Source organism: Heteronotia binoei, chromosome 1, assembly GCF_032191835.1.
Source record: "Heteronotia binoei isolate CCM8104 ecotype False Entrance Well chromosome 1, APGP_CSIRO_Hbin_v1, whole genome shotgun sequence".
Classification (NCBI taxonomy): Eukaryota; Metazoa; Chordata; class Lepidosauria; order Squamata; family Gekkonidae; genus Heteronotia; species Heteronotia binoei.
This window is the reverse complement of record NC_083223.1, coordinates 31,582,510-31,610,483: the sequence shown is the minus strand read 5'-3', so window position 1 is coordinate 31,610,483 and position 27,974 is coordinate 31,582,510. Positions and strand designations below refer to the sequence as shown.

At 42.6% G+C, this 27,974-nt stretch overlaps 2 protein-coding genes across 5 annotated transcripts in view; one reads left to right on the top strand and one right to left on the bottom strand.

Annotated features, from left to right (window-relative positions):
• Positions 1–19,680, bottom strand: part of MATR3 (matrin 3) — a 53,340-nt gene extending 33,660 nt beyond the window's left edge. Inside the window, exons 1-3 of one of the 3 annotated variants that reach the window (XM_060232993.1) lie at positions 19,480–19,680; positions 7,966–8,064; positions 3,743–4,798 (exon numbers count right to left, since the gene is read on the bottom strand). In XM_060232993.1, the coding sequence (XP_060088976.1) occupies positions 3,743–4,636 (894 nt within the window). In that variant the 5' untranslated portion in view covers positions 4,637–4,798; positions 7,966–8,064; positions 19,480–19,680. Of the gene's footprint in view, positions 1–3,742; positions 4,799–7,901; positions 8,065–19,479 lie in introns of all 3 variants that reach the window. The other 2 variants (XM_060232997.1, XM_060233003.1) reach the window with 2 other exon arrangements.
• A 3,020-nt stretch (positions 19,681–22,700) lies between these two features.
• SIL1 (SIL1 nucleotide exchange factor) overlaps positions 22,701–27,974 on the top strand; it is a 132,610-nt gene continuing 127,336 nt past the window's right edge. The window contains exons 1-2 of one of the 2 annotated variants that reach the window (XM_060232977.1): positions 22,701–22,973; positions 25,868–25,992. The gene's annotated coding sequence lies outside the window, so the exon portion shown is untranslated. Of the gene's footprint in view, positions 23,128–25,867; positions 25,993–27,974 lie in introns of both variants that reach the window. The other variant, XM_060232984.1, reaches the window with a different exon arrangement.

The following is a 27,974-nucleotide window of genomic DNA, read 5'->3' as shown; positions in this document are numbered from 1 at the left end:
GCAAAAAAAGCTGTTCCTCCTGTCCTTCCTTCCCAAGGGAGGAGCCTCAGCCAATGGAGAAAATAGAGGCTTTGCTCTGTAGCTCCTGTGTGACTGACAAGCCTGGCAAAGCAAGCTGTGACACAGAAGGAAGCAAGAGAGATGTATATGAAAGCAGACTTGCTTGTGGGCCCAATAGGAAACCTCCAGGGGCCTGATTTGGCCCCCAGGCTGCATATTTGACACTCCTGCCCTATGAGATTGGCCACTGACTGTAATGGCCCCATAGGGTATAATGGAGTAAAAAAATTTGGGATTCCCAAATTTTACCCAATTTCAAATACAATATTGATATTGGAAATCAGATTTTCAAGGCAATATCCAACTTTTAAGGGTCCAAAAACCATGTGTCTGAAGAATACTGAATCCCCCCCCCTTCACATCCCTAATGCTGATCTCACTTTTTATAATTTCCAGCTCTGAAAGGGATGAAAAAGTGAAGACATGTTCCCAACAGCCCATCCCCAACACTTACCTGTAGTCATAGCACAGGCCAGCTTCAGAAGTCAATAGCTAAGGGTACTTTAAAAATTGAAAGTGTTTCTAATTCCCACTGTCTTTTCTTCTTGAACTTGTGCAGCAAAGTAACCATTTTGCAAGGCTCTAGTCAGTTCTCACAAACAACCCAGTTTGCTCACGATGAGCATAAGCTTGGCTTAGGATTCATCCTTCCCTTAAGTGCAGAGTCAAGACTGAAGACTCTGGTTTAGAAAGTCTTCCCCTTAACACTTTTCAGTTGTGATATATAAATTCAGTTGCTATAAGAAACTAATGTCTCCCCTCTACAAACCAGGATGCTAAGGTTAAACTGTGGTTCAGAATCCTAGTTTGTGGGCAAGAAATAAACTCCTAATCAGGTCCTGCAGTAAGCTGTGATTAGTCTGACAGCTTTCTAAACCAGCAAGTCTTCCATTTCACTCCTTGGACAAGAGGGATGAAGCACATGAACGCAAAAATAAACCAGAGATATTCTCAACATGAACGTGAATACAGCCCTGGTTTCACAATTCACTTGAGATGATAGTAAAATTAAGGACACTTTGTTAGCAACCCTCACACTGTTGCTTTTAAGCAAATCTCTGAGTATTCTTCACAACTGCAGAATTCAGTCTTTTGAAAACTCCAGCTCTGTCACTTAAACAAATGTGCAGATTTGCAGTCACAAAGGGATGCTTGGAAGAACATGGACACTGTCCTGTGAAACTCAGAAGCCAGAAGGGGATCCAGCAGAACTTTCAGGAAACAGATTTTGGCCCCTCCCATGGTCCCCAATACAGAGTTATACAGCACAATATCAAAATCTAGCACATCAGCATGACAGGCATAGGTTGCAGAATTCATTTCTTGACATTCAAAGTTATTTCTACAACTATAAGGCACTCAGAAGGTAAAGAGAACTCAATCTTTTCATTCTCAAACACAAAAATTAGGGTTAGTGGACTTCAAAATTCCACTGATCCCATAATTATACTAACAGCAATCCAAAGAGATGCTCCTTCTAACTGTATAAATGCCAGCATGCAATACAGAACCGAACATTTATATTCCTTGATTGCCAAGCAGAGAGCCTCCAAATGACCAACAGATGTGCCTTGGGAACCCTACTTGGGTACAAAATCAGACGGGCGATTTACTTGGTTCCTTCCTTGCCTAGTCACAAGCACACCAGTAGCAGCCAGAGACTTTTTAAAAGTTGTATCTGTGGCTACTAGGAAGGATCAAAAGAATAATACATCTCTCAGTAACCCAATCCTAATACACAGAAGAGGGAAAGGTCACCTTCCAAAAACAGCACAGCTTCTAAGCAAAGCTTCCATTCAAAGATTTGAAAAATGTGAATATGAAGCTGTATTTCATGCCACCTAACCTGGAAGCTCAAGTAGTTGCTCTGACTTGTGCTGCTAGATCAGTTTGGATTGAATGGTGATTTTAGAATATTTGAGAATCTGAGAAGATGACCACAAGCCTGAAGAAAAGCACACTTTAAAAATTGCCAATCTGAAATGTTCTTTAGGTGGGTGCCTTCTTTTCAAATGAAATGGCCAAAGCTGAGAACGGCTCTCATTTGGCAACCTGGAAAGTATATTTTATACAAAAATATTTTAGGACTGAAAAAAGATGTTAAAAGTGGAAATCTCAAAAAGAGAGGGGGAGAGAGAAGGGTACCAACAGTATAAAACAAGAAGATTCTCCCAATACATGTTCTCTCCTCTTCTCAGCAGAACTACTTTGATTATAGAATGTAAAATGGTAAAGCAGGAGCTCTCATAATTCAAAGATAATTTAGAATGTCTCTCTCAATTAGATGCAATTCCAGGTGCAGATTCTATAATACTGCAAGTTTTCTTCTGGTGTTGAAAGTGTAAATCTCTCTGCAGTGATTGCATTCTCAGAAATTCTGGCGAAAGCATACTCAGAATTCAGGCAAAATAAACAACTTTGCATTAAATGTCTTGGTTATTTGCATCAGAACTGTAAAAGCTTGATATTAAATTCTTGTACATATGCTAAAATGTAAAATGCTTATGTATGGAAACAGGTCACTTAATTGCCTCTGAAAAGATTATAGATTTTAGTTTGCCGAGAAGATAGGTGTTCTGAGGATAAGATCTTCTGTCTAAAACTGCAGAGCAGGATTTGTAAATGCCCCTCCCCAGTGAGATTAAACCTTACATAAGTTATTTTCAATACTAAGATTTTATACTGCCTTTTTAAAAAAAGAACTTTAGTGTTTTGATCACAGTTTTGGATCACTGAGACATTTTCCAAGAGCAGACTATGCATCTCCCAGATGTTACTGTGAAGGAAGGGTTAATAACAACACAGAGTACTGTAATGACAATGCAGAAAACAGTTTTAAGCTCACAATGTGTGCTCTTACCTGCAATATTTTTGTAACAAGCTCTGAAACAAGTAATGACAGGGACACCAATAGCCAGTTTTAATAACCAATTGACAAAATCAGAAAACCTGAATAAACCCACACTTACTATGTTGAAAGAACCAAGTTATGAAGAGAAGTTTGACTGAAATTTTAATAATGATCTACTCAAACAAGTAGAGTGCTACTGAGAGCATGGCACTATGGAACAGCAGGCTGAGGTTTCTGAGATTCTAAAGGGGCAGATGCAGCATATAATAAAAAGTGAGCCTGAAGTGTTCAAGAAAGTTGTGAAAGGGGCAGAAAAAACATGAGATCTTTTCAGCCACAGTATGAAAACAGTTCAAAGTGAATGTCACAAAAGCAAGAATGTATTTAAAAATGTAAGCTATATTGTTGCCAATATTTCCCAGGATTCTACATTAACTATTTGGCCATAAACAAGAAAGGGAGGGAGCAGAATTGTGCAAAGATGCATCCGAACTACAAATCAATCAGCAATCAAGACAGATGGGAAGGAATGCTGAACCTAACTGCCTGAATAAGTGAAAAATAAAATGAAAAAAAAACCTACCCCAAACTAAGTTAAGAGAATATGTAGATGCAAAATATAAATTGACTAGATGACACCTGACCTGGCCTTAAGCCATCTGGGTGAAAAGTTATTAATAAAGTCCTGGTACAGGTTTGCAAACAACGCCTTGAAAATGAACCAGCCTTTTCTGTTTTTTTGAGACCACAGTGTTATGTATAATCAGAACACAGAAACAGGCAACAGGGACTACAAAGTAAAGAAAAATAAGCATCTGATGCTTAACTCACCTTATTAGAATGAACGGGCAAATCACAGATAGAGCACAGATGGGGATAACCCTTCGGTAAGAGTCCATGGAAGTCTTCAATATTGCTATTTGGAGGAGCACCTCTCTTTTTCTCAAAGAGAGATCTCTCAGGGCCACGACCCATTCTCTCATACTCACTGTCAAATGTACGATATTTATGTGATGTCTCGCCATAGTAAGAGTCATCCCTACACCTTTCTCCATCTCTTAATCTGTCCTCTTCATAATCCAGTCTGTCATAATAAGAATCTTGAGACCGACTTCCATGATCATAGTCAACCACTGGGTTGAGACTAGAACCACGATCATCAAAGCTATCTCTTCTAAAATGCCTTTTCTCTTCCCAATCATCCCTAGGTACTCTGTACGGAGGATCCCGTGCAGCTGATCTGCCATCTCTACCATAACTCAGTGAAGGGCCTTCTTCAGCTCTCCTCCTTTTAAGTTGCAGAAGAATTTGAGGCAAGTTTTCAGGAGTGATCTTGTCCTCAGGATAGCGACTCAGTTCATCTAAGTCTCTAGCAGACAGACCAAAGCTGGCCAGAATGTTAGTGGCCTGCTCTGCATCTCCACGGTGCTGAGAAGACAAAGGGGGTGGGCCTCTAGTTCCAAGGCTAAATAAAGACTGTAAGGTATGGGAAGATGCACTAGCAGAAGACAGTGCACTATGAGATCCTTGTTGATTCAATGAAGAACTCATTCCAAGATTCATTAAGCTAGCAAGCCGTGCAGTACCCTGGTTCATCCTTCCAAGAGATGCTGGCACATTTAAAGACTGGGTAGCAGCAGCAAGAAGGCCTATTCCTGCAGACAGGTCACGCCCATGACCTTGGGAATCCCTATTTAGAGATGACTGTTGGAACGACTTGGACATTGCTGAGCTATAGCTTGTCTATTACGGATCAAACGTTAGAGATGTCTCAAAAGAAAGCTCACACTAGAAAGCTAGGTAAACTTCACTTCAAAAAGGTAGCGCCAAGAAAAGGGATCAATAATGACTGGAGATCTTCTTCAAGCTGAGAAACACCAGACAAGTCTGTAGAAAAACAAGCAGTTTTAGTCATAAATCCCTTTATGCAGATGCAGTTTTAAATATTACGCATCGTGTCGATCTAACAATTTAAGGGCTTACATGGATTTTATTATGTGATTTCAACAGACTGAAGATGCACCCAGAACACTATTATACATTCTCTCCCCCCCCCAACAGCTATGAACATTTTTTTGTCTTAATGTGTACTTTTGATTGGAAGAGCAATGGTGTTCAAGTACTAGATGGCTAAAAATTTTTTTTTCTATTTTCAAACTTCATATTAAATAGCAGGGTGCATACACCATGTTATTGTGCTAAACTGCAGAAAAAGACCACAATGCAACAATTGTGGAAGCAAGAAATGTAGCTAACATTTGTTGGAAGTTAAACCTGCACTACTGGCAAAAGGACAGAAAGTACTTAAAAGTAGGCGATGTGTGGACAGTGTCTAGTGAAAGACTCGCTAAATGAGACCAAACCATTTCTATTCAGTAAAACAGAATTACTGATAAGACTTATGTGATGGAAAACAAGGTCATAGTTTAGTAGAATCACACAAGACCTCTTATTCAAGGCACAGTTGACATGCTGTTAGCACCACATACAAACTGTATCTGCTGTTTCAACACTATACTACATATTAGGCATAGTTTGTGTTGCAAGATCCCAAACCAACCAAGGTCAGACTTCAGTTCTCTGACAGCTAGACCCTACTGTTTGCTTAAAGAAGAGAAGCTCTGTGGGACTACTAATGAAGGGAGCTTTGAGTCTTGAAAGCCTATACCACAAAAATCTTGTTTAAGGTACTAATGCAGTCAAATCTAGGTCTTCTCTAGCACTATTCTAGTTAAACTAGGCATTCAGGGATATGTGCTTTATCTTTGAGATGAGCCCTGATATTTATGCTAAAACCACAGATGGTTATAAGATTCCCATGACCATCTAACATGAATATTCTTCAAACAAGTCTTTAATCCTTGCAGTTCTCATCTGAATCATTCAACATTGAATTGTAAGCCACCTTTAAAAACCCATGCACCTCTCTGGGGTAACCTTACAAGAACGGAAAAGCTCGTAAGGTTTTGCTAAAGTACCCAAGAGTGGAAGCTCCAATGAAAACTGAAATCTTATTTAGGTTCTTCTGTAAATCCCACTAACTGCTATTTCCTAGTACTCATACTGCAGAGAGAAATAATTTAGGGCAAGACAGAAGTAGTGGCAGGCCACTACAACAGGAATTGGGGGGGTGGGTAGGGATGAAACATCTATTGGAACATGTTAAAGCACAGTCTTTTGTTGGTAAGTGAAACATCTATCACTTGATGTTATCAAAAGATTGTTGATGTTAATTTTTGCAGTGGTAAGATACTGTATTAAATACATATTCACATCTTATATGTATATATATGTACGTGTACACATATTATACAAAAATAACAGAGAACTATTTTAACATGAAGCTCTTAAAGTTGTTGCCTCAAATAACTGCTCATCAGGAACTGATTACTCTGTAGTCAGTTCTACCACTATAAAGACATGTTTCATTATAACTTCAGCCAAATTTCATAAAGTACAATGGCATAAGGGCGAAGAAAATCACTGAAAAGCTTCAATGGAAAAGTGGAACCAGAAAGGTGGTTCAGATACTACAGACCCAGAGCAGATGCCAACAGAAGGGAAGAAAAGGGCAAATGCCAAGTAACAAACATAAAAACACCCTAACATTGGCTGAACATAAGAACGTTTAAGCAAAATAGTAGGAATGTTTAAGCAATCGAAGCTGGCAGTCTCATGCTCGGGAACAACACAAGCTTTGTTAACTGAAACACAAAGTGGCCCCCATGCCTGCAAATAACAACTCAACTGGAGCAAGTAAATTGCTCCCAAACTTGCAGGTGCTGACTCAGAATCTAGGATTCAGTTCTTTACTGTAGTTTTATCCATTTTAAAGATCAATACAGGGCTGCTTCTGTGCCCTGTTAATTTAGCCAGAAAGAAGCTCATCATTTTGCTGAGCAAACAGCCCTTTCCCACCCACCCCATTAACAACAACAGCAGAATTCACTGCAGTATTTAGTATTTAACAAGCTCTTATTTCCTTCTCCTTAGCTTAACTTCTACTTGCTTGCATATTGGCAAAGGTTAGTAACTACCTGTTAAATTTATGCAAAAACTTGTCTACTTGAACAAAGGAGCTGGAAAGATATATGTAGGTTATTTGAGCTTTGAAAGATTGTCCTCTCCACAGATGTGTGGGCTGGTTATTACTCAGCGATGAAGAAAAGATGCTTTGCAAGCACTTAGATGCCCTTTGTTAAAGTCAAAGTTCTTAGGCTGAGATCCTGATACTGAAAAAATGGGTGCTGGGGCAGTGCCTAAAACCTGCCTCAAATTAAGTTCTAGGGTGAGATTAGGATTCTCATGATGGACTAAAAAGCTCTACTGCCAACAGTGGTTATAAAACAGAGAGATGAGCTTGGGGAGAAAGTGTCCATCTACTTCCCCAGCCATGCAGAATATATGGAGGGGAATCTGTACCTCATTCAAGTAGCCATAGTTTCCTTTGTGCTTTCCACTTACTTTAAAGGGGTTAATATTAGAGGGTTTTATTTAAAAAAACCCCTACTTCCCAGGTGTGTGTTTACACAGAAGGAAATATGCTTATATTTCTAAACTGTATGTTTAAGAGCTGATTTCTGGCAGGTGAAAACAGGTTCAGCATCAACTTGAAACACAGAATTGAATGCTGGTGGTGGGAAGCACAGAGATTCATAGACTTGAACTGCCAAACTTTGACAAGAACAATTATTTACTGTATAACATGTCAGCTTAATCTTATGAACACCGTTCCACATGTTTTAGCAGGCTGGTCTTAAATGTGCATAAGCTTCTCTAAAACTACTTCAAGGCATGGAAAAAGCCAAAATGGTCATTTTCCTTTGTTACTGTTTTTGTAATCTCGCAACAGCTGCTTTTACTGGTGGTTTTTAAAGGACATAACATCATTTGTCTAGTTTTTAAAAAGTATTGCAAAATGTGTGAACTTATTACTGAGGCTGGTTCTTTTCCTTTGCAAGAAAACCCCAAATCCACCATCAAGCTACACCTTTCACTTTTAATGTTGCTGAAAGCTTTGGACAATATCAGACCCAGGAGCATCTGAAGAGTACCTCCTGACACAGAGATGGCCTGTACAGATGGTTTCACTGCATAGCCTGGTTTCCACAAAAGCTGCACCAGCTCAGGCTTATTATGAAAGCGATGAAAACCTACAAGGAAAAAGGAGATATCAGAGAAACATGTCTTAAAGAGAGATCACCGACAGGAAGTAAGACTTGGAGAAAAACAGTGGTAGGGATTAAAATGCGAAAGGACAATACCAATACTAACCTACAAAAAAGATAAACATTAGGAATGGGCACAGATCAGACCACAGACCTAATTTCATCATGGACTGGGGGTTGGTTTACGGTCCATTTGCGCAGTCCATGCATTCTCATTTTCAACTAATTGCTCATGGACCACAATTTTTCTTTTTTGATCTGTGAGAGCTGTCTGTGGGCACTAATTGTCAAGGCAACTGTGTGTGTGTGTGTTCTTGTACAGTTCTGGAAACTTCTACACCAATAATGACCCTCCAAAGCTTGACAGGCAGCTCTGGCTGCCAATAAGAGACCTCCCATTCTGCTCTATGGTAGCAAACTACATCTGGAAATGAGCTGTAATCCAAAACCAATCTGTATACAACTTTGAGGGCAGGCAGAGAGGCATCCTGAGGATGTCCTCTGCAAGTCTGATGCTTGTAGCCTGCAGGACGCCCATCCAACACAATCCTGAACTTGCAGCTGTGATTTCCACGAAGGGCACTTTCCAAGGGGCACCTACTTTGGGAGGCCATAACTCCCCCACCCCCAATCCAATCCTCTCCGAATTTGGGAGGGCTGGTAGAGGAGAGTCAACTGGAAACTCGCTGTGAGTTTAGCAGCTCTACCATGTATGTGTGTGGGGGACTTTTACCACATCCCGAAGTCACAAGCATTTCATTTCCATGCACCAAGAACTGGTCCATTAAACAAAAAGGTCAGTGAAAATTCCTGGTCTGTGAAATGCACAAGCCCATATGAACCTCCATTTTTCTGGTCTGTGCCCATCCCTGGTAAACATTCCTCGTGTATACTCCAACTAGTTCTATTCATCTTCAACAATTAATATTAACTTTGAAGACATCAGAATGACTACCTTAGACGTATAAGCATTAATATATGGCTTAGTGCCTTACGAACAAAGTAAGAAACTAACAGCTTATATCTGGACAGTATTGAAAAAGAATGCCCTTCAAGAGATACTATGTTTCACCCCCTGGAATGAATATAAATCCTGAAGTACCAGACAAAACCACAAGGACTTTGACAGCCACACTTTTAAAGAACTGAGGCACAGTCGCACAAAAATCTCCAAATAGTTGTTACAATGAGATTGTTTACAAAAGTAAATGTTAACTGGAAAGTTCTGCCAGAAATTACTGAAGGATGAGTCAGACTTGTTATTCTGAAAATGATCGAATTTAATCAACAGCTATTTAAACATTACTAATTCTACAACTGTATTACAAGCAATGATATTCTATTTGACAAATTTCCTCCTTCATGCAGGACTGCAACATTAAGGCTGCAGTTACAGACTCAATCCACTTTCTGACTGGATTTTACAGTTCACACATTAAAATCCAGTCAGAAAGGACACTGAAAGTGGATTATTGAGTGTGTGTGACTGCAACCTAAAAGTCACAGCTACCTTAAACTATAGACAACAGTATGAACCCCAACAGGCAACACACTCACAATATTTTAAACAAATTAAAAAATTAAACCTTCTTCCTGAAAATTTTCTGCAAGGTTTTCAGTTTAACCCTTTAATCCTCAATCCCAAATAATAAGCAAGTTCTAACACATGTGGTTACATTTACTCTGTCCTGTTCATTCCTTGCTAACATTTGTATCTTTCTTTCTATCTTTCTACTAGTATTGTCTTCTCTGCTAACTGCTGTTTGTAAGCACATGTGAGAGCCAAAACCAATCTTTGTTTTAAAAAATCCAAAATCACCATGTATATTTATGGCAGCATATAAACAACTAATTGTCTTAAATTAGCATCTTTTAAAGTTCACATTTACACAATTGTTTATTTTATTGGATTTATATCCTGCTCTCCCTGCTGAAGCAGGCTCAGGGTGGCTCAGAATTTTCTATGTTAAATTTCCCCCCACAGGCAATTAGACATTCTGGTTCTCACTGCACATCTGTCAATGCTCTATTAGCTCCACTGGCACACATTTGCAGTGTGTTTTTTTCCTATGACACAGGTATCCTTCCAGGGTTACAGAAGCAGTCTGCTGTAACACTGAAAAGATTAGACCTCACAAAAGCAGCAGCAATTATGCGAGTCTTTACTAATCAATGATGACCAGTCAAAATCAGGGACAATCAGATGGAAGGATCCCTTTGATCACAAGGGTCCTTCGTACTCAATTGTTGCCTCCAATTCCAGCTGGGCAGCAGGGACTATTCAGGATTCATGTAATTGGCTCTGCCTACATACTGTCTGAGCTTTCAGTATTATACCACAGAAAGAAGCACCTATGCTACCGCTATAATATCTAAAAGACAACATGCTATGTCATGGGCAGCCAAACTGTGTGTCAGAACTGGAAGAACTCCAACCGAGGCCCAAGACTTTGTTACAAAAGTATAGGCGTTTATTGAGAACTACAGAGCTGAAGGTACAGGATAACACTGATACCGAAAGTTAGCATTGGTTACATTTTATGCGGTTATGGTGACAACAATAAAACGATCTTTCACACGGCTAGAGACAACTGTCTGTTTCTCAGGGTCTGTTATCAGTAAGGGAGGCTGGAGTCCTGCTGAGAAAGCCTGACCGGCCCAGCTTCAAAGGGGCACCTGCAGATGTTGTCCAGAGGCTATCTGTCACCCTTCAGTGATCACAGTTTGTTTGAAATGCACAAGAATGCTGGTTAGTGGCTGAAGCAAGGTTGCATGGGTTAGTGTCTGGTTACAACATGGAGGCACATAGGCTAACAGCATATAGGAAAGTTACAAGTTCTGACACTGTGGCTCAGGAGCCACATGTGGCTCTTTCACACATATTGTGTGGCTCTTGAGGCTCCCATCACCCCAATGGCCTGCTTGGAGAAGGCATTTGTCTCTTAAAATCACTTCTCCAACCTAAGCCAGTCAGGGGCTTGGAAGATGCATTTAAAGTTAAAGTTGCTTTTTTTCTGCCTCTTTTCCATCTATTTACCTTCCTTCCTGTCTTGTGGCTCTCAAACATCTGACGTTTATTCTATGTGGCTCTTATGTTAAGCAAGTTTGGCCACACCTGCTCCAAAGTATTCTATCCCCCCTAGCAATTTCTGTGAACTTTAGCATCTACTCTGACAACATGGGCTCATTATTACTCTTTATTAGGATGGGTATAAAATCAGCATAAGAGTGAAATCAACAAATTTGTATTTTCTGTTTATACTTTCTCCCTGGTGTCTTTGTTCCATTCCTGTACAGCCAAAAATTCATCTTGGTATGTATCTGAAGTATGCACGCATGCAAAAACTTATACCCAGAATAAAACCTTTGTTGGCCTTAAAGGTGCCACTCAAATTTTGTTCTGCCAAAAGGTAGTATTTCACAAAGTGCACATTTTTCTTTGCAACTGAGGTCATTTCAATGACGCTCCCCCATCATTTTCTTTGCAGTTTGCTCAATCTCCCACTCCATCCCAGATTAAGTAAAATACAGTTTTGTTTAGGTGCTATTAAACACAAAATCCAGACCATGATGACAAAGCGAAAGAATCTGATCCTTTCTATGCTGTAACTCAACACCTCACCTATCAAATTAAGCTAACTGCCTGCTCAAATTTCATAGAGCAGAGGTGGCCAACGGTAGCTCTCCAGATGTTTTTTGCCTACAACTCCCATCAGCCCAGCCAGCATGGCCAATGGTTGGGGCTGATGGGAGTTGTAGGCAAAAACATCTGGAGAGCTACCACTGGCCCCCTATGTCATAGAGGATCCATGCTAGGTCAGACTCTAATATCAGAGCCTGAAAAAAAATCTTCCTTCCATTCTGTCTTTTAAATTCTTATTACATCTAGTCTACGGAGTTTGAAAACTTGCACAATGTTGGGTTTGATAAACAGTATTGCACATAATTATTTCTTGGTTTTGGATTGTGCATGGGCCTATACAGCTGTATATATTTTTCTACGTTACAAAAGGAGAAAAATTGTATTGCAGCGATTGTAGGTTTGCCATTAAGGACTGTGAGTTTAAGCTAGCACTTCGAATTGTGTCCTGAATGCTATGAGTAAACAAGATAATGTATAATATGCTTGCTGACCACTTAACATTTCTAAACATTTCTAATCTCTCTTCCTTTTTCTGTCCTCCGCCAGCAACCAGCTCCACCATCTGCTCCTCTTCAACCCCATCTTGCAGCCCTTTTATCCCCTTCCAGCAACCCACTTGCTGCCCTGCTTGGCCATCTCCCCTTAACAAGCAGGGATGCCTAGTGGGAATTCTGGGCAACCACATTCTCTGGGCCTGGGCGTCTTCTGCTGTTTCATGACAAGCCCACAGGCTTAGGAACCACTGCGCCAGCCCCAAGCATCGTATGGCTTCCTGGGGTCCCTGCTGCCTCATCTGCTTGCACCAGCAGCTTGGGGGTTGGGCATCACTCTGCGCATGCTTGGAATCTGGCCTGGTGCTCCACTAGGGCAGCTCTAGCTGCAGCGTTGCAGTAGGGCCCCACCTCTTTTTAGGCTGGCTGCTCCTCATCACATGACTCCAGTCCGGCTGCTGGCCTGCCTCTTTCCCCAGTGAGTGCCTGGGGTGCGGGGTCATGGAACGTGCACAGGGGCATCAAGACTCCCAGCAGGGAGCACACGGGACAGAGAATTACATAAGCTTTAATTCTGGAACCACAAGGATAGAGGTAACAATTTAAAATGAAATTAAACTCAAACCAATCAACTTCTGAACATAAAGTTTGAGAGTAATGTAGTAGGTGTCTCTCCTAAATTATGTTCATATATTGCTAGAATCCTGGAGAATGCAAATTATTCACTTCTGATATTACAATCAGATGATATACAATTAATAGTTACCACTTCCATAAGGGCATTCTTTGCTTCACAGAATGTATGATTTTAGTCAAATACTAGACAGCTAACGAATAATGCCTAAACTAAACAGCCATCCAAACATTGCTAGGCTGCCGCTATCAGTTTGAGAGCCAGTTTGGTTTAGTGCAGTGTTTCCCATTTGCAGGGCCGTGACCCAGTACCAGGCCACGGAAGCCTCACTACTGGGTCACAAGAAAAGCCAAAGCTAGCCCCACCCCGTCTCTTTGTTGTGCAGAGAGGGTCTGGGCTGCCTCTCCTTCCTTCTCCCCCGCTCCCAGAGTTTGAGAGAAAAGCTGGCATCCACTGGCACTTTAGACCCATGAAGTGTTCTTCAAGGTATGAGCTTTTATGTGCCTTGCAGTTACGTTCTTTTGGGGAGATTTCCCTGGGAGGCCTGGGCAGCAAAGAAGGGTGTGTTTTTTCAGCCTAGAGGGGCGGGAAGTGGGCATTCCAGTAGCTATTTTTTTTTTACCAAACAACCTCCCCCCCTCCCTCCCCCTCCCCCCCTCTCGCTTTCCCTGCAAATGATGCTCTGTCTGTATTCTTGGTGCTGGGAGGGGGGAAGCAATAGTGGGAGGGCTTCTAGTGCCCTAGCCCCACTGGTGGACATTCTGGTGCTTTTGGGGCATTGTATGAGGGAATTTTGGACTGGGTAGTTCACTGGCCTGATCCAGCATGGCTGCTCTTATGTTTATGTTCTTTCTTTCCATATCTTTCTTTTTCTTTCCTTCCATTTCATTCTTTCCCTTTCTTTTCTTCCATTTTTACTGGATGAAACTTTTCTGTTCATCATACTGTTGTTGCAGACATAGGAGCTCTGCCAATGAAAAGTTGGCACCCCCAGTTGTAATCAGGTGGCTTTCTATGAGATTTCTGTGTGAGTGAGAGTAAGAGATGCGGGGCAGAAAGAGATTATTGGAGATTACTGCGGTATATCTCAACAGCACTGGAAGAGATGGTACTATGAACCTGGCACCATTTTACTGGTCCTGCTTTTAACAGCTTTCTGACACCAAAATTAAACTCCTCCTGTAGATATTAAAAAGGATTAAAGTAGTTCACTGGCTAAGTATCTGCACAACAGGTTGCTTTTAAAGGCATGGGAAACACAGTCACTAAAAAGCTGCAAGCCCCTCATAAATATCCTTTTTGGGATAACTGCAGAAAAGCGTGTATGAACTTCATATAACTTGAAATTAATTCATTAATTGCAGTACAATTTTCTGCTACCTTTCACAGCAATTTCCCAGTATTTCAACCAAAGAAAAGCATGAAAAATAGCTGTCAAAAGATTTTCTTGAAACCAAGCAAGCTTGGTTGTTGCTTGAGGCAGGGTTCCAGTAGCTGCAGCTGAAGGAAGGGCCTACTAAATGTGTCAGCATATTTTGAGGTAGAGCAGCTGCCAGGGCCCAGTGAGTGGTACACAGTGCTGGCATTCCTGATGGCAATGGTAACAGCACTCCCAACTGCGTACACTGACCAGTGCTGTTGAGGAAGGAATGTGTAGGTGGTGCATGGGCATTAGGAGTGCTTGCAAGCTAAAGAAGAATACACAAACAGATAGGAGCATGCAGGTGTGGGGATGAAAAGAGTGGACCGCCCACTTTCCACCCCCATTTTGGCTCAGCGTGAATTTCAGAGAGATTTTTCTGAAAATGAATTTACTTTCAAAGAAGAGGCAGGTTTGGGGGAGTGCCCTGGAAGTGACATCACAGGAAAAGGTGGAGTTTGGGTTCAGTATGCCCCGGAAGTGACATCATTTGGTCCTTCACCACAGGAAATGACATAACTCCTGTTTCCTGGCTCCAGCCCCAAATTTTAGTGGGCCACGAAAGAGAAGTGTAAAAATAACCGGGCCACAGGAAAGAAAAGTTTGGGAAACCCTGGTTTAGTGGTTAAGAACGGCAGACGCTAATCTGGAGAACTGGGTCTGATTCCCCACTCTTCCACATGCAGCCAAGCTGGGTGACCTTGGGTCAATCACAGTTCTCTCAGAGCTCTAGACCTGGGGTGTCAAACATGCAGTTCGAGGACCGAATCAGGCCCCCGAGCAACTGGCTGTCATCTGCTTCCTTCTCCCTATATCTTGCTTCCTTCTGCATAACAGCTTGCTTTGCCAGGCTTGCTCAATTGCACAGGAGCTACAGAGCAAAACCTCAATTTCCTCTATTGGCTGAGGCTCTTCCCTTGGGGAGGAAGGAGGGAGGAACAACTTGCTTTGCCAGGCTTTCTCAATTGCACAGTGGAGCTACTGAGCCAAGTCTCTCTTCCTTCTATTGGCTGAGGGAACCCTTCCCCAGGGGACTGGGGAAGGAAAGAGCAAGAGCTTCTTTTACCCAGTTCCCTGGGAGAAATACAAAGAAAGCATCTTTAAGACCAATGAGTGCTAACGTTTTAAGCATGTTTTAAAGTTTTTTAAAATATATGTATTTGTGTTTGTCTGTGTTCTTTATAAAATTTGTATCTCTGCTACCTAATCTTAAATAGGTACACACATGGCCTGGCCCAACAAGGTCTCATTTACGCCAGATCCGGCCCTCATAACAAATGAGTTTGACACTCCTGCTCTAGACATAAGAAACAGTCAGGCTTTCCATCATAAATAGGCAGCCACAGCAGACAGCACAAGCAATATTCTTGGAAACAATATGGATTGTGAGTGTGACATAGGACTCTAAAAACGTTCCCTCAAACACAGAAAAGCTGAATACTCTGTGGGAAATTCCCTTCAAATCTTGCAAGGCACAAGACTCTGACAGGGGGATCCTGGAGGAGAGTGATCTGGGGCTCTATCAAGTGTATTCCTTGAGCCACACAGTAACAAGGCATCTGTACTACTAAGATCCTGGAACAACAAACAACTACTAAGAGATGGAAACACCAATCCTATTCTGCAACATCTGGAGTGCAGTAGTCAAACCTTTTAAATTAACATCAAATAGAAATTATTGAGACTGAAATCAGAGCACTTGGTTTGAAGCATAAGAGATATCATCTTTGAAGTTCCATCAGGAGTTCCCTACTCCTACTTCACTTGGCACCAGTTTGAGATTTACGTCTCTCTGCCTTTCCTATAGTGCAGTCCATTGCATAGTTACTTCAATGGGCTGGGCTTAGAGCAAAATAACTGTGTAGAATTGTACTGTTAAGTCTCAAGCTCCTTTATAATTAAAGTGTTCCACTGCCACTCCTTCAAATAAATTTATTTAAAACAATGGATGACCTATTCTAGCCGAATCTTATCAAATCTCAGAAGCTAAGCAGGGTCAGCCCCAGCTAGTATTTGGATAGAAGACCTCCAAGGAATGTCAGGAGCCTGACAGAGGCAAGGAATGGCAAACTACCTCTGAACTTCTCTTGCCTTGAAAATCCTACTGCGGCACCATAACTCAGCTCTGATTTGACAACACTTCCCACCACCAAAGCAATATCCTCTTTGAGGTATTCACAAGCCATACAGGAGTAAAAAGCACCGTATTTCCCCAAAACGTTAAAAATAGAGTCACTGGTTTGAGAACAGCAGAGTGTCATGGAAAGAAATACAGCAGAGGAATTATCTATTTCATTCTTCCCCTCTCTACCAGCTGCACATCTGTTTTAACCCCTACTAAAACAAGTTAAAACTTTTCACCATTTTCACAACACATGTATGTTCTAGGAAAGGAAACTGATTAAAATGACACACAACTTAATTCTGGTGCGGTATGGTTTTTAATTATTTAAACTTAGCAAATATTTCCTCCACACAATGGGAAAGACAACTCTTGAGATAAAAGAAGCACAAACTAATTTATTTTGACAAGTTTTAAACAAAATGTTTTGCCTACATAGACCCTCCTCCTTAAAAGCACTTTTTGCCCCAATCTGGGCACAAGAAAAAATCCAATTCAGATAGAAATGAAGTTATCCTTGTGTCTTACTAACAGAGAACACATAGATGAAGGAACAATTATACCACACTCCATCTCCCTACCCATATTCATTTTTGATTTAAAACAATGTAACATTTTTCACATAAGGGACTCTGACAACACACTCTTCTCTATTTCAGTTTCTTATCAATAAAAAAGTCCATAAAGCATAGAAGCATGTTAGACTTTTCCAACCTATTCACCTAAACAGTTGAGAACCCATTCACCCAATATAAAACACAACTCAAGAGCAGACCCCAAAAGGTTCACACAATTATACCAAGTTATATAATAAAATAGCCCTGATGTGCTCTTACATAACTGAGGCAAAACATCCAAATCGCAAGCTGTCATAGCCCTGCTGTACACTGCATTGGTTAGGCCACACCTGGAGTATTGTGTGCAGTTCTGCAGGCCTCAGTTCAAGAAGGATGTGGACAGAATGAAGTGGGTGGACAGGAGAGCGATGAGGATGATCAAGGGCCTGGAGATAAAGTGCTATGAGGAAAGGCTGAGGGACTTGGGAATCTTCAGTCTAGACAAGAGGAGATTGAGGATGGACATGATTGCTCTTTAAGTATCTGAAAGGCTGTCACTTAGAGGAGGGCAGGAACCTGTTTCTGTTGGCAGCAGAGGACTCACAACAATGGGTTTACATTAAAGATGGGAAGGTACGACCTGGGTATCAGGAAGAACTTTTTTTTACAGTAAGAGTTGTTCAACAGTGGAATCAGCTACCTAGTGAGGTGGTGAGCTCCCCCTCGCTGGAAGTCTTTAAGCAACATCTAGACAAACGCTTTATGGATGCTCTAGTCTAGGCTGATTCTGCATTGAGCAAGTGGCTGGACTAGATAGCATATATGGCCCTTTCCAACACTGTGATTCTATGCTCTGATTACTATGCTTGTCTTGTATCCATAAACAGAGGTTTTCTCAGCTGCTATATTTCTACCTCTATGCCCTAAAACAGAAACCTGAAGATGCCACTTAAATCTTAGGCACAGTATAGCAAGCTTCGAATCTAGCTGTAGGCCTGTTTCTCATTGACACAGGCAGCTTGTGTCTTGAGGCAGCACCACTCAAGACTACAGAGTGGGAGCTCACGTGATGGAATGCTTCTCCCAGCAAAGTAATTCTCTTTATACAGAGAAACAAGTGGTATCTGAGAGAATTCTATCCTAGTATTACAAAGTTCTATGCTTTTTCTTGCTGTTAAGCAAGGAACTCTCTTGCATGGAGAAGCATTGCATCCTATAAGCCCTCTCCATAGCCTCAAGCAGTTCAGCTCAGACACAAGCTGATCACCAAGGAAAGGTTCACTTGAACAAAGCATTGTCACCGCCCACTAGTTCATGAAGCTTCTTGCTTGTTAATTAGCTCAGCTTGAGTCCCTCTGCAAAATATCTTATCCTGTACCACCACAACAGCAGGAGTCAAAGTTGCAGTGGCCATTTCCACTTTGAAAACTTAAGTATCAGCAATAATTTCCTGTATTGGAGAGCCAGTTTGGTGTAATGGTTAAGTACATGGACTTATATGGGAGAGTCAGGTTTGATCCCCCACTCCTCCATATGCAACTGCTGGAGAAACCCTAAATCAGTAATAACTCTGCCAGAGTTGTTCTTTCAGTTCCATACACCTCATAGGGTGTTGTGGGGGGGGGGGGGGAGGCGATTGTAAGCCACTCTAAGTATCCTTTAGGTAGTGATGGGTGGGGTATAAATCCAATATATTCTATTTAGTACTAGTAACATATCTGGAAATAAGCACCAATGCACTCAGCTGGAATAACTTCTAAGTAAATATGCAGAGGGCTGGGTTGTAACCTTGTAGATACTTGCCAGGGAACTCACCTCATTGCATACAAAGAGAGTTGCTACTGAGTAAACATTCACAGCCCTCGCTTCATCAGCAACAGGGCCTAAGGTTCCAGTCTAAATGGTCTGCACTCGGCTAAGGGTGCCAACAATTCAGAGAAAAATGTCTTGTTCCTTTAGCAGAGGCTTCATGTGTGGAATCCGGCAGGTGAAGCTTTCCATATTGTTAAAGTAAATAACACCACCTGGCATCCCACTAAGATTTTACCGAAGAGGTAGGACATTTTGTTTCTCCAGGCTCCTCAGAGCCCTACTACCAACTCCCATAAAAGAACATCCAACAATATGAAGTCACCCCAATGGAATTTTTCTCCTGAACAAATTAAATTCGCTAGCACGGGAGAGTGGGAAGCAGGGCACAGGCCAGACGCACCAGGAAAAACATGGCGGAAACAAAGCCTCCAGACGAAGGCCTCGCTTTCCTCGCAAACCCCCGCATGCGCAAGACCACTCAGACGCAACCGTTGTGCTCACCCCCACCGCCATCTACCCATGCGCACACCCAACCCAACCGCTTCGGCACCACTCTCGCCACCTTCCACATTTGCGCACGCGCATAGTTACTCCTCGCGCTTCCAACACCGCGCTTTCCTCCTCCCCCTCAGCTTCCAACGGTTCAAGGCGCACATAGCGCAGAAAATGAAACTTGTGGGACCCTGCGTTGAGAAGCACAATCCGCATCCGCCATTCTTACCTCAGCCGGAAACTGAGTCTCACGCTTTCACTTCACCCCCACTACAAACGGGCAATGTACGCGCGCCGTGAAAGAATAAACTGCGTAGGTCTCCGTCCCACAGAGCTCTCCTCCTAGACCGCTAAACAGCCTCACGCATGCGTCTTCCAACGCGCGCGTGACGACTTTCGCGCGCATGTGCCTTTGTAGCAGCTGTTCCCCTTTCAACTATCGCGATGAATTATCTTCTTTTGCGCGAAGCGAGGGCTGGTGGCGGCTTTTGCATTGTGTCTCAGAGGAATTCTTAGTTCTCGGGGAAGGGGGACATCTTCGCCTTTCCCCACCAGGGTGTTTTAGAAAACAGAAACACAGCAGCAGCAGCCGTGTCGTATATTGTTTGAGTTTCGACCGCTGTTAGGCTGTAAACCTCACAATGTTTGCTTAGTACAGTTTACTCGTTGTCCGGTCCCTTTACTTGACATAGGATGCGACCTTATGTGCATTTAACTGGGAGAAAAACAAGCAGCAACCTTGGAGCGCTTTAAAGGCTATCTACATGTTATACCCGCATACATTTTGGCGGACTAGAGCCTCCTTCATATGCAACGAGCGACGTATTATGTAATAAGGGGAAAGGCAGGGTCAACGTGGCATGAAATGCAGGAAGCACAATAGGAAATGTAACTATGCGATGCTGATGATCCTTTGACTCTGTTTATTTTTAAAATACATCCTAAAACGTTTACTAAGTGAGGAGTCACTCATTGCAATCTGAAGGATCCAGGCTCCTGCCTAGTCCATACAATTTATGCGTGATCCGAATAAAATTTAATTAGCAAATAAGGTTAAAATGAAACAAGAGTTCAGACTAACAAAACGTATTTTTACAGGCGCTCCTGCACTTCTGTGTCATTTAGCAGCTATAAGTTTAACAGGGCTACCCATCCAGAATTTTCCTTACGTAAGATGTTAAAAAGTTCCTTGCTTTTTGCTGAAACGGATTTACGGATGCAATCGTGGAAACTTTCTTGGGATAAACCCAATTAAATAAAAATGCAACTTTCTTCTAAATGAACCTTTTATGGCTTGGTTTCTGATAGAATCCTGGTTGCTTAAATCTTATCAAAGAAAACTGAGCAGTTACTTAAGCCCTCTGAAACAGGTTTAACGGTAGTAGTAAAGGTAATCCCCCTGTGCAAGTACAAGTCGTTACCGACCTATGGGGTGACATCACAATTATATGGTGGTTTGCCATTGCCTTCTCGTCATCTCCACACTTTCTCCCCAGCAAGCTAGGTACTCATTTTACCGACCTTGGAAGGATGGAAGGCTGAGTCAGCCTTGAGCCAGTTACCTGAACCCTGCTTCTGCTGAGATAGAACTCAGGTTGCGAGCAAAGCTTGGACTGCAGTACTGGAATTTACCACTCTGCGCCATGGGGCTCTTTCTGAAACAGGTTTAAACTAGATAGATCCAAGTGGGCAGCCGTTTTGGTCTGAAGCGGTTGAACAAAGCAGGAGTCAAGTGGTACCTTTAAGACTAACCAAGTTTTGTTCAGAACGTAAGCTTTCATGTGCTCTCTAAGCACACTTCATCAGACGAGGGGATCAGGTATAGTGGGCTGAAATATATGCAGTTTGTTGATTAAGAGGGCAAACTGACTGTGATCACATGGTAAAACAGTGTGGCTTGGTCATTTGGTCTGGATAGCCATAAAAGGTAATAAAGTTTCCTGCCAGTTGGTGTTTCTGCAAATCTGGGTAAATCACAAAAGGACATGTATTTCCTAGTTGTAGTCCACCTAATCAACATCAATCTATACATTATAAACATCATTTTAGTCTGCCATTAGAAAACAAGAATACATAAAATGAAAATGGGTTAAGTATATGTAATGAGATAAATAGCCAATATCCCTTATTTGAGTATGTCAAGATAAAACATTCTGATACAAAATTATAAAAAAGAAATACATTGGAATACTGTGGGTATATAGCTATACTCACTGAGAGTGGGTTTAACATATGTAATGAGATAAAAAACCAATATCCCTGTTCAGTCCTGGGGAGGTGTTTGTTCCAAGTTTCATAGGAAATACATGGAAATACATGTCCTTTTGTGATTTACCCAGATTTGCAGAAACACCAACTGGCAGGAAACTTTATTACCTTTTATGGCTATCCAGACCAAATGACCAAGCCATACTGTTTTACCATGTGATCACAGTCAGTTTGCCCTCTTAATCAACCAACTGCATATATTTCAGCCCACTATAACTGATCCCCTCTTCTGATGACGTGTGCTTAGAGAGCACACGAAAGCTTACGTTCTGAATAAAACTTGGTTGGTGTTAAAGATGCAACTTGACTCCTGCTAGGTGTAAACCAGACTAACAAGTAAACTGTACTAACTGCATAAGATCATGCTGTTAGTTTATCACATCAAAAATAAAGAGGAGTTTACTTGCACCTTGGAGACTTAGCGCCCCCCCCCCCCCAAGCTGGCTTTTAGCACACAAAAACTCATGCTGTATATTAAATGCTGGGTTTGATGCATGAGGCGGCTTTTGCATAGCAATTAAAGCTCTTTATTAGTGATTCAGCATCTCTACTAAATGACTGCAAACTACTCCTAAGCACCTGAACATGTGGCAATATATACAGTTGAGGCAGGAGACATCCAGCCCCCAAGAAGCAAACTTATTTGTGTGATTGTGCTCTTTTTGGATCCTTCATTAGAATATGGATCCTAATCAGCAAATCCTAGGATCCTCAGTCTATCGTGATGCAGCTCAAGCTCAGTCCTATAGCTCCAAGGAGGCAGGCAGGAGCTTATACCCAACATGTCCAGGCATGCCTTCACATGGATAACACTGTAATAGAAAAAGTAGGAGTCCAGTAGCACCTTTAAGACTAACAAAGTTTAATTCAGACTAAGATTTCGCATGCATGGATACTTCTTCAGACAATGGAATGGGGTATAGAGCTATATGGGAGCAGAGCTACATATAGTTGCTCTGAATAAAACTTTGTTGGTCTTAAAGGTGCTACTGGGCTCTTACTTTGTTCTATTGCTTCAGAACAACGCGGCTTGCCCACCTGGATCTATCATGCTGGTAATAATAATGGTAAAATCTGCAAGGTAGAGCCAGCTGTAGCTCCTTACTGCCTTTGATTCACCCAAGCTGAGGAGAGTAAAGAACTTGCTTTGTAATTTACAAAACAGTACTGCTCGGCGACTTCCCGACGTCACTATGCCTGCCTCCGGTTAAAGCACCTCCGAGCAGCGACAAAAGCGTCACGGCTCCTAAAAGCAGCGGCGTGGCGCCATCGCGAGTTTTTCAGCACAGCAACAAGAACCACAAAATGCCTTATTGCCAACGAGGAGGAGGAGCCTACAGTTCTTCCCTTCTCAGGAAGAAGTCGGGGATGGATGTGACGCGGCCATAACTGATTGGTCAAGAGCGCGTCCTGAGTGGCTGTGGCTTTTTTCCCCTCGAAGGCTCCAGCAGTGAGGTAGGAATCAAGAGTTTGGTAAAATCTTGGGTGCTGCTGCTAGTTTGTAGGAAGCGGCTTGTAGTTTCTCTCGTAGTTGTTCCGTAGGGTGTTTGTCCGCCTACACATTCTTCTGTCGCCTTCGTGGCCCTTGGGCTGTGGTCGATATGTGAAGGTAGATAGTGGCTGCCCCTTGGTGAGGTGGGCCGACCTGTGTTACTTCTAACTGTCAGGAGGGGGAAGATTATTTGCACGTAGAACCCCAGCGGGTCTGGCAGAGGAATCGGAATAACCAAGATTATTATTATTACCAAATAAGATGTCTTTGTTAGGCTGTATCCACAGAATAAAGTATCAACCAGCACCTCAAAAACAAATATAGTTACAGCACAACTTATGCTGGAATACGCTGCAGTCATGTTTTATAACAACCCAGCATTTTCTCCGTTAGGTTAGTTTTCTGGGCGAGGGGGATTCCTTTTGTTAATTTAGTTTAAGTATGCTATTTTTTCCCCAAGGAGTTTAGAGTGGTCTCTCTCCATTTTTGCGCTCTCAACAATCCTGTGAGGTAGGTTAGATGGCGAAACAAAGACTAGTCCTCAAGGTACCCAGTTAGTGTCATGGTATAGTGGGCATTTGAACTGGGAACTTTAGCAATTGTACCAAATTATGGTAGGGCTTTCATTTGTGTGGTACAGTTCAGACACAACCTGACCCTGTTCACTGTCTGTAGATACTAAAATCTAGACACAGGCTGAATCCCTGCCCTCCCTTTACAAGAAAGAGTAAAGGGCGTATATGTGTGCTTGATTTTAACATTAACCTTTAATGCATTCTGATCCTCCATGAAATTCAGGACAGTATATCTGCAGCTCCCATTTTATCTTCACAACCGCCTTGTGAGGTAGGTTAGGCTGAGAGAGACTGACTTGCCCCAGGGAGTTGCATGGCATCCTAGGAGAAATACATTTGGTGAGGATTATAGGGACAAAAAGAGCTGAGGTGAGTATAGATAACTTCTCTGCTTTTAGCCACATAACTGCAGCCAGTGTGGTATAGTGGTTGGTGTTGGGCTCTGAATGGAGAGACCTGGGTTCAGACCCCTGCTTGCCTTGGAACTTCTTGGGGTTTTTATTTTGATGGGGCAGTTTGCCTGGAAGCATTCCTTAAAAAGGCTTGTGATGTTATGAATGTGGTTTGAACTCTTTTTTTAATGTATAGCTGAGGACTGTAGCATATGAATGAAGCAAACACAGCGTCTTGGCTGCTCCATTCTTCTCCCCTATCACCTCTTTTGGGAACATCACCAAGAGGGGCCATCTCAGGCACTTGGCTCCAGGATATGCCGTTCCCAGCAGCGTCATGGGTGGTATGATTGGGTGGCAGTGAAAAAAAGAAAGCCAAAAGTATCTTCTGCTTGCTTGCCTTTTGTTGTCTTCTTTTGCTACTGCTGGGCATTAAAGCATCCTGTAGCTGAATCTGTAAGATGGAAGCAGTCCATCTTAGGCAAGGGGCTGCAGTGGAACCTGAGCTCAACCAGAGGATTAGGGAAGAGGTGCCATTAAGGAAGCAGTCAGTTTTGGGTATTCTCCTATGTACATGTTACCAAAAAGCACATTCACAGCAAAATCTGCTTTTTCTAGTGTATGTCTGTATGAGCTGGTGTGGTTTAGTGATTAGAGCAGTGAAAACTCAGTGGCTCAGGAGCTACCTCTGAGAACTTTCCCCCAATATGACACCCAAAGCCATTGTCCAGTGGGGCTGGCAGGCAGTTTTGAAACTGCTATCACCAGCAGGACTTGCATGACTGGTAAGCTATGAACAAAGTGAATGAATTCCCTTGCACCTGATGGGTGACTGAGGACCAAGCTAGATGGTATGCTTGACAAAAGTCAAGCCAGGGTTGCCAGCCTGTCCTGCTGTGGGGCTCCATGTAATGCATTCAGAACGCAGCAGGACAGACTGTCCCCCTCTGGACCATTTTAGCTCAGGAAAAAGGTACAGGAAGGAAGGCTGAAGCTCTTTCTCCCCCTGTGCAGCACTCCCAAGCCTAACTGGGTCATGGAGCATTTGGAAACATTAGTTTCCCAATGGCGTGTCTGACCATGACTTTTGTCAAATGAATTGTCTGATTTAACCCTAGGTTGTGGGAACCCAGACACTTTGCAACCAACACTTTAGTATGTAGTATTGTCCCCTAGGCTTTGCAGAGCCACTAGGCTGTAAAATTTTAGACTTGGATCAGAGAAGCTTTCTTTCAAATCTCAAGCAAACAAGAGTGAACTCCCGCCCCCTCCCCCAAAAAACAAAGACTTGTATGTTTAGATATGCCAGACCTGTCCTGATTACTCTCGGCCCCAGTTACACAAGGCTAATTATAGTTGATCACCTGCACAAAGGCACTAGATCTGCAGGGCAGAAGTATGCAGACCCCTGTTCTTCAGGTTCTGGCAACAAAAATCATGGTTGCACAGGTCCAGGGCCCTATTTATACTGCGGTGCAGGTTGTGGACTTACCAAGTGGTAAATAGTGTTTATAAATCAAAGTGTAAGTTCTCAGGATTTCATGTAAAACACTAGTATGAGAGGGGAGGGACCATTTGTAGACACAATATAAGGCACAGCTCCCCACTAATCCAGTTCCTAAGGGGCAAGGCAGGGGCTCCAAGCAGGCTTTTGTGGGAGTCCAGCGAGACCCAGTATTCTGTGCAAAACGGAGAGAACAGAACAGTTATTTTGTGGAGCAGGGATAGACCTTCTGTGAACCCTTCAGAATTCTCATTTAAAAAGATGATCCCTGCTTGCCTTGGTCTTCAGAGAATTACAAGTTGACATCTCTACCCAGTTGGGGGAATCCAGCCTCTCCCTCTCTAGAGGAGGTATTTAAAGTGCTCCCACTTTTTTCATTTTTACAGATGCATGTTTGGCTGTGTGCAAAGTATCCAGGAAAGGAAAGGAAACATTTAGGAGAACAAACCAAAGAAGAAGGAAAACCAAGAAAGAAGACACCAAGAAAGAAGAAATTTAGAACATTGGAAAGGTATGGGCATAATGCAGGGGTGGGGAACCTTTTGTTTGCCAAGGGCCATTTGGATATTTATAACATCATTTGTGGACCATGCAAAATTATCAACATAAAAAACAGTGCTGTGCCAAGGGAAAATGATTCAAACCAGCGAAATTAATGCAGATAATTGTTTTTCTATTTGAGGTTGTGGGGTGAGCCTAATCTGGTGCACGCCCCCCCCCCCCCCGGCCTGCTGCCCTAGGAAATGCCTAGGTCCAGGGCTTTTTTGTAGAAAAAAGCCCAGCAGGAACTCATTAGCATATTAGACCACATTCCCTAATATTAGCATATTAGGTCACACCATCTGGGATAATCAAGTGCATCCCTCCCTCTCTTCATGCAGAAACTGCAGCTGCTCCCAGCATACCTTTAAAGGTACCCACATACCCCAGCAGCAGTCCTTCACAATGCCCACCACTTAGACTCCACAGAGAGAAAGAGGAAGGAAGGAACAGAAATAAAGAAATGGTGGGGAGGTCATGCAGCGTGACTGGGCCCTGCAATCCCTGCCAGCCAGTCAGGCCCCGGCGGGGGGGGGGGGTGCTGCTGCACAGTGTGGCTGGGCTCCACGATCCTTGCCAGCCAGCTAGGCCCCAGGGAGGCCACCATGTGGTTCAGCTTGGCCTAGCAATCCCCGGGGGCTAGACCAAATGATCTTGAGGGCCGCAAACGGCCCTCGGGCCTAACATTCCCCACCTCTGGCATAATGGAAGACATAGAATGGAAGGAATGGGCAAAGGGGGGGATGTTGGCAGGCTATGCAGCTTTGAGGATTTGGGGGTGACTGCATTATTGGTGATGAGGAGGTGCTGTCAAACCACAGCTGACTTACGGTGACCCTATCGGGTTTTCACAGCAAGAGGTGTTAAGAGATGGTTTGCCATTGCCTTCCTCCATGTCATGATCTTGGGCTTCCTTGGTGGTCTCCCATCCATGTACTAACCAGAGCCAACTTTACTTAGCTTCTGAAAACTGGCAAAATTTGGCTAGCCTGGGCCATTCAGTTCAGGGCAATGCGTTATTATTAAGTGTAGCATTTTAAATTTTAAGATGGTTTAATTGTCTTGTGTGGCAAACCAAGAATCCCAAGCCAGGTTCAATTGTCCAGACTAAACAAGACCAAAATCAACCCTGAGTTACTTTTCAGAAGGTGGGCAGGAATAGAAAATCTGAAGGATGATATCAGTATTTAAAGGAAAGACCTCTTAAGGGAGAAATGTACAATGGTGGGTTCAGCGGAGTATCCAAACCCTTCCACTTAAGGGTTACAGGAATGCTTGAAACTCATGTTGTTGACTGTATTTTTTCACTTATGGCCTTCTTGTTGTGGCTGACCTGTCTTACTTCCACTACAAAGTTGCTTGTTTGGGCAACCTGATTCAACAATGGATGCAGTGGTCTATCTATGTTGCTGTTATTTGCCATAAGGCAAAGGAGGAAGCATTACTTGTGGAAAGCATGGATAGTGTAGAATCATTACAGCACTGGCGAAAATTCCCAGGGAGAGAGATTGTTCTCATATTGTCATCTAGAGAAGAAGCACACCTAAGTGGGGAACACTCACATTTTAACAAACAACAGAACCCACCCACCCCGATACACAAAACACACTACGTCTTTCCAAGTGAACAAGAAATTAAATACATGAAACCACTTATTGGGTCAGTGTACACTGTACCATAAGCACACAGGAAAATCAGTGTGGTTGAATAGCTGGGACCTGAGAGTTTCCATGAAACTCACAATGATTATGAGCTTCCCTTGGTCTAACCTACTTTGCAGGATTGTTGCAAGGGCAAAATGGAGGAAGGGGGAACTTTGTACATTGAAGAACAGGATAAAAATATGATTGATGGATACATACAATGATTTCTTTCACTGCATACTAAACTAATTTATGCCCTGATTGCACAAACATGTTTTTTGACTGTAGTTTCAGTCCCATAGAATTCATA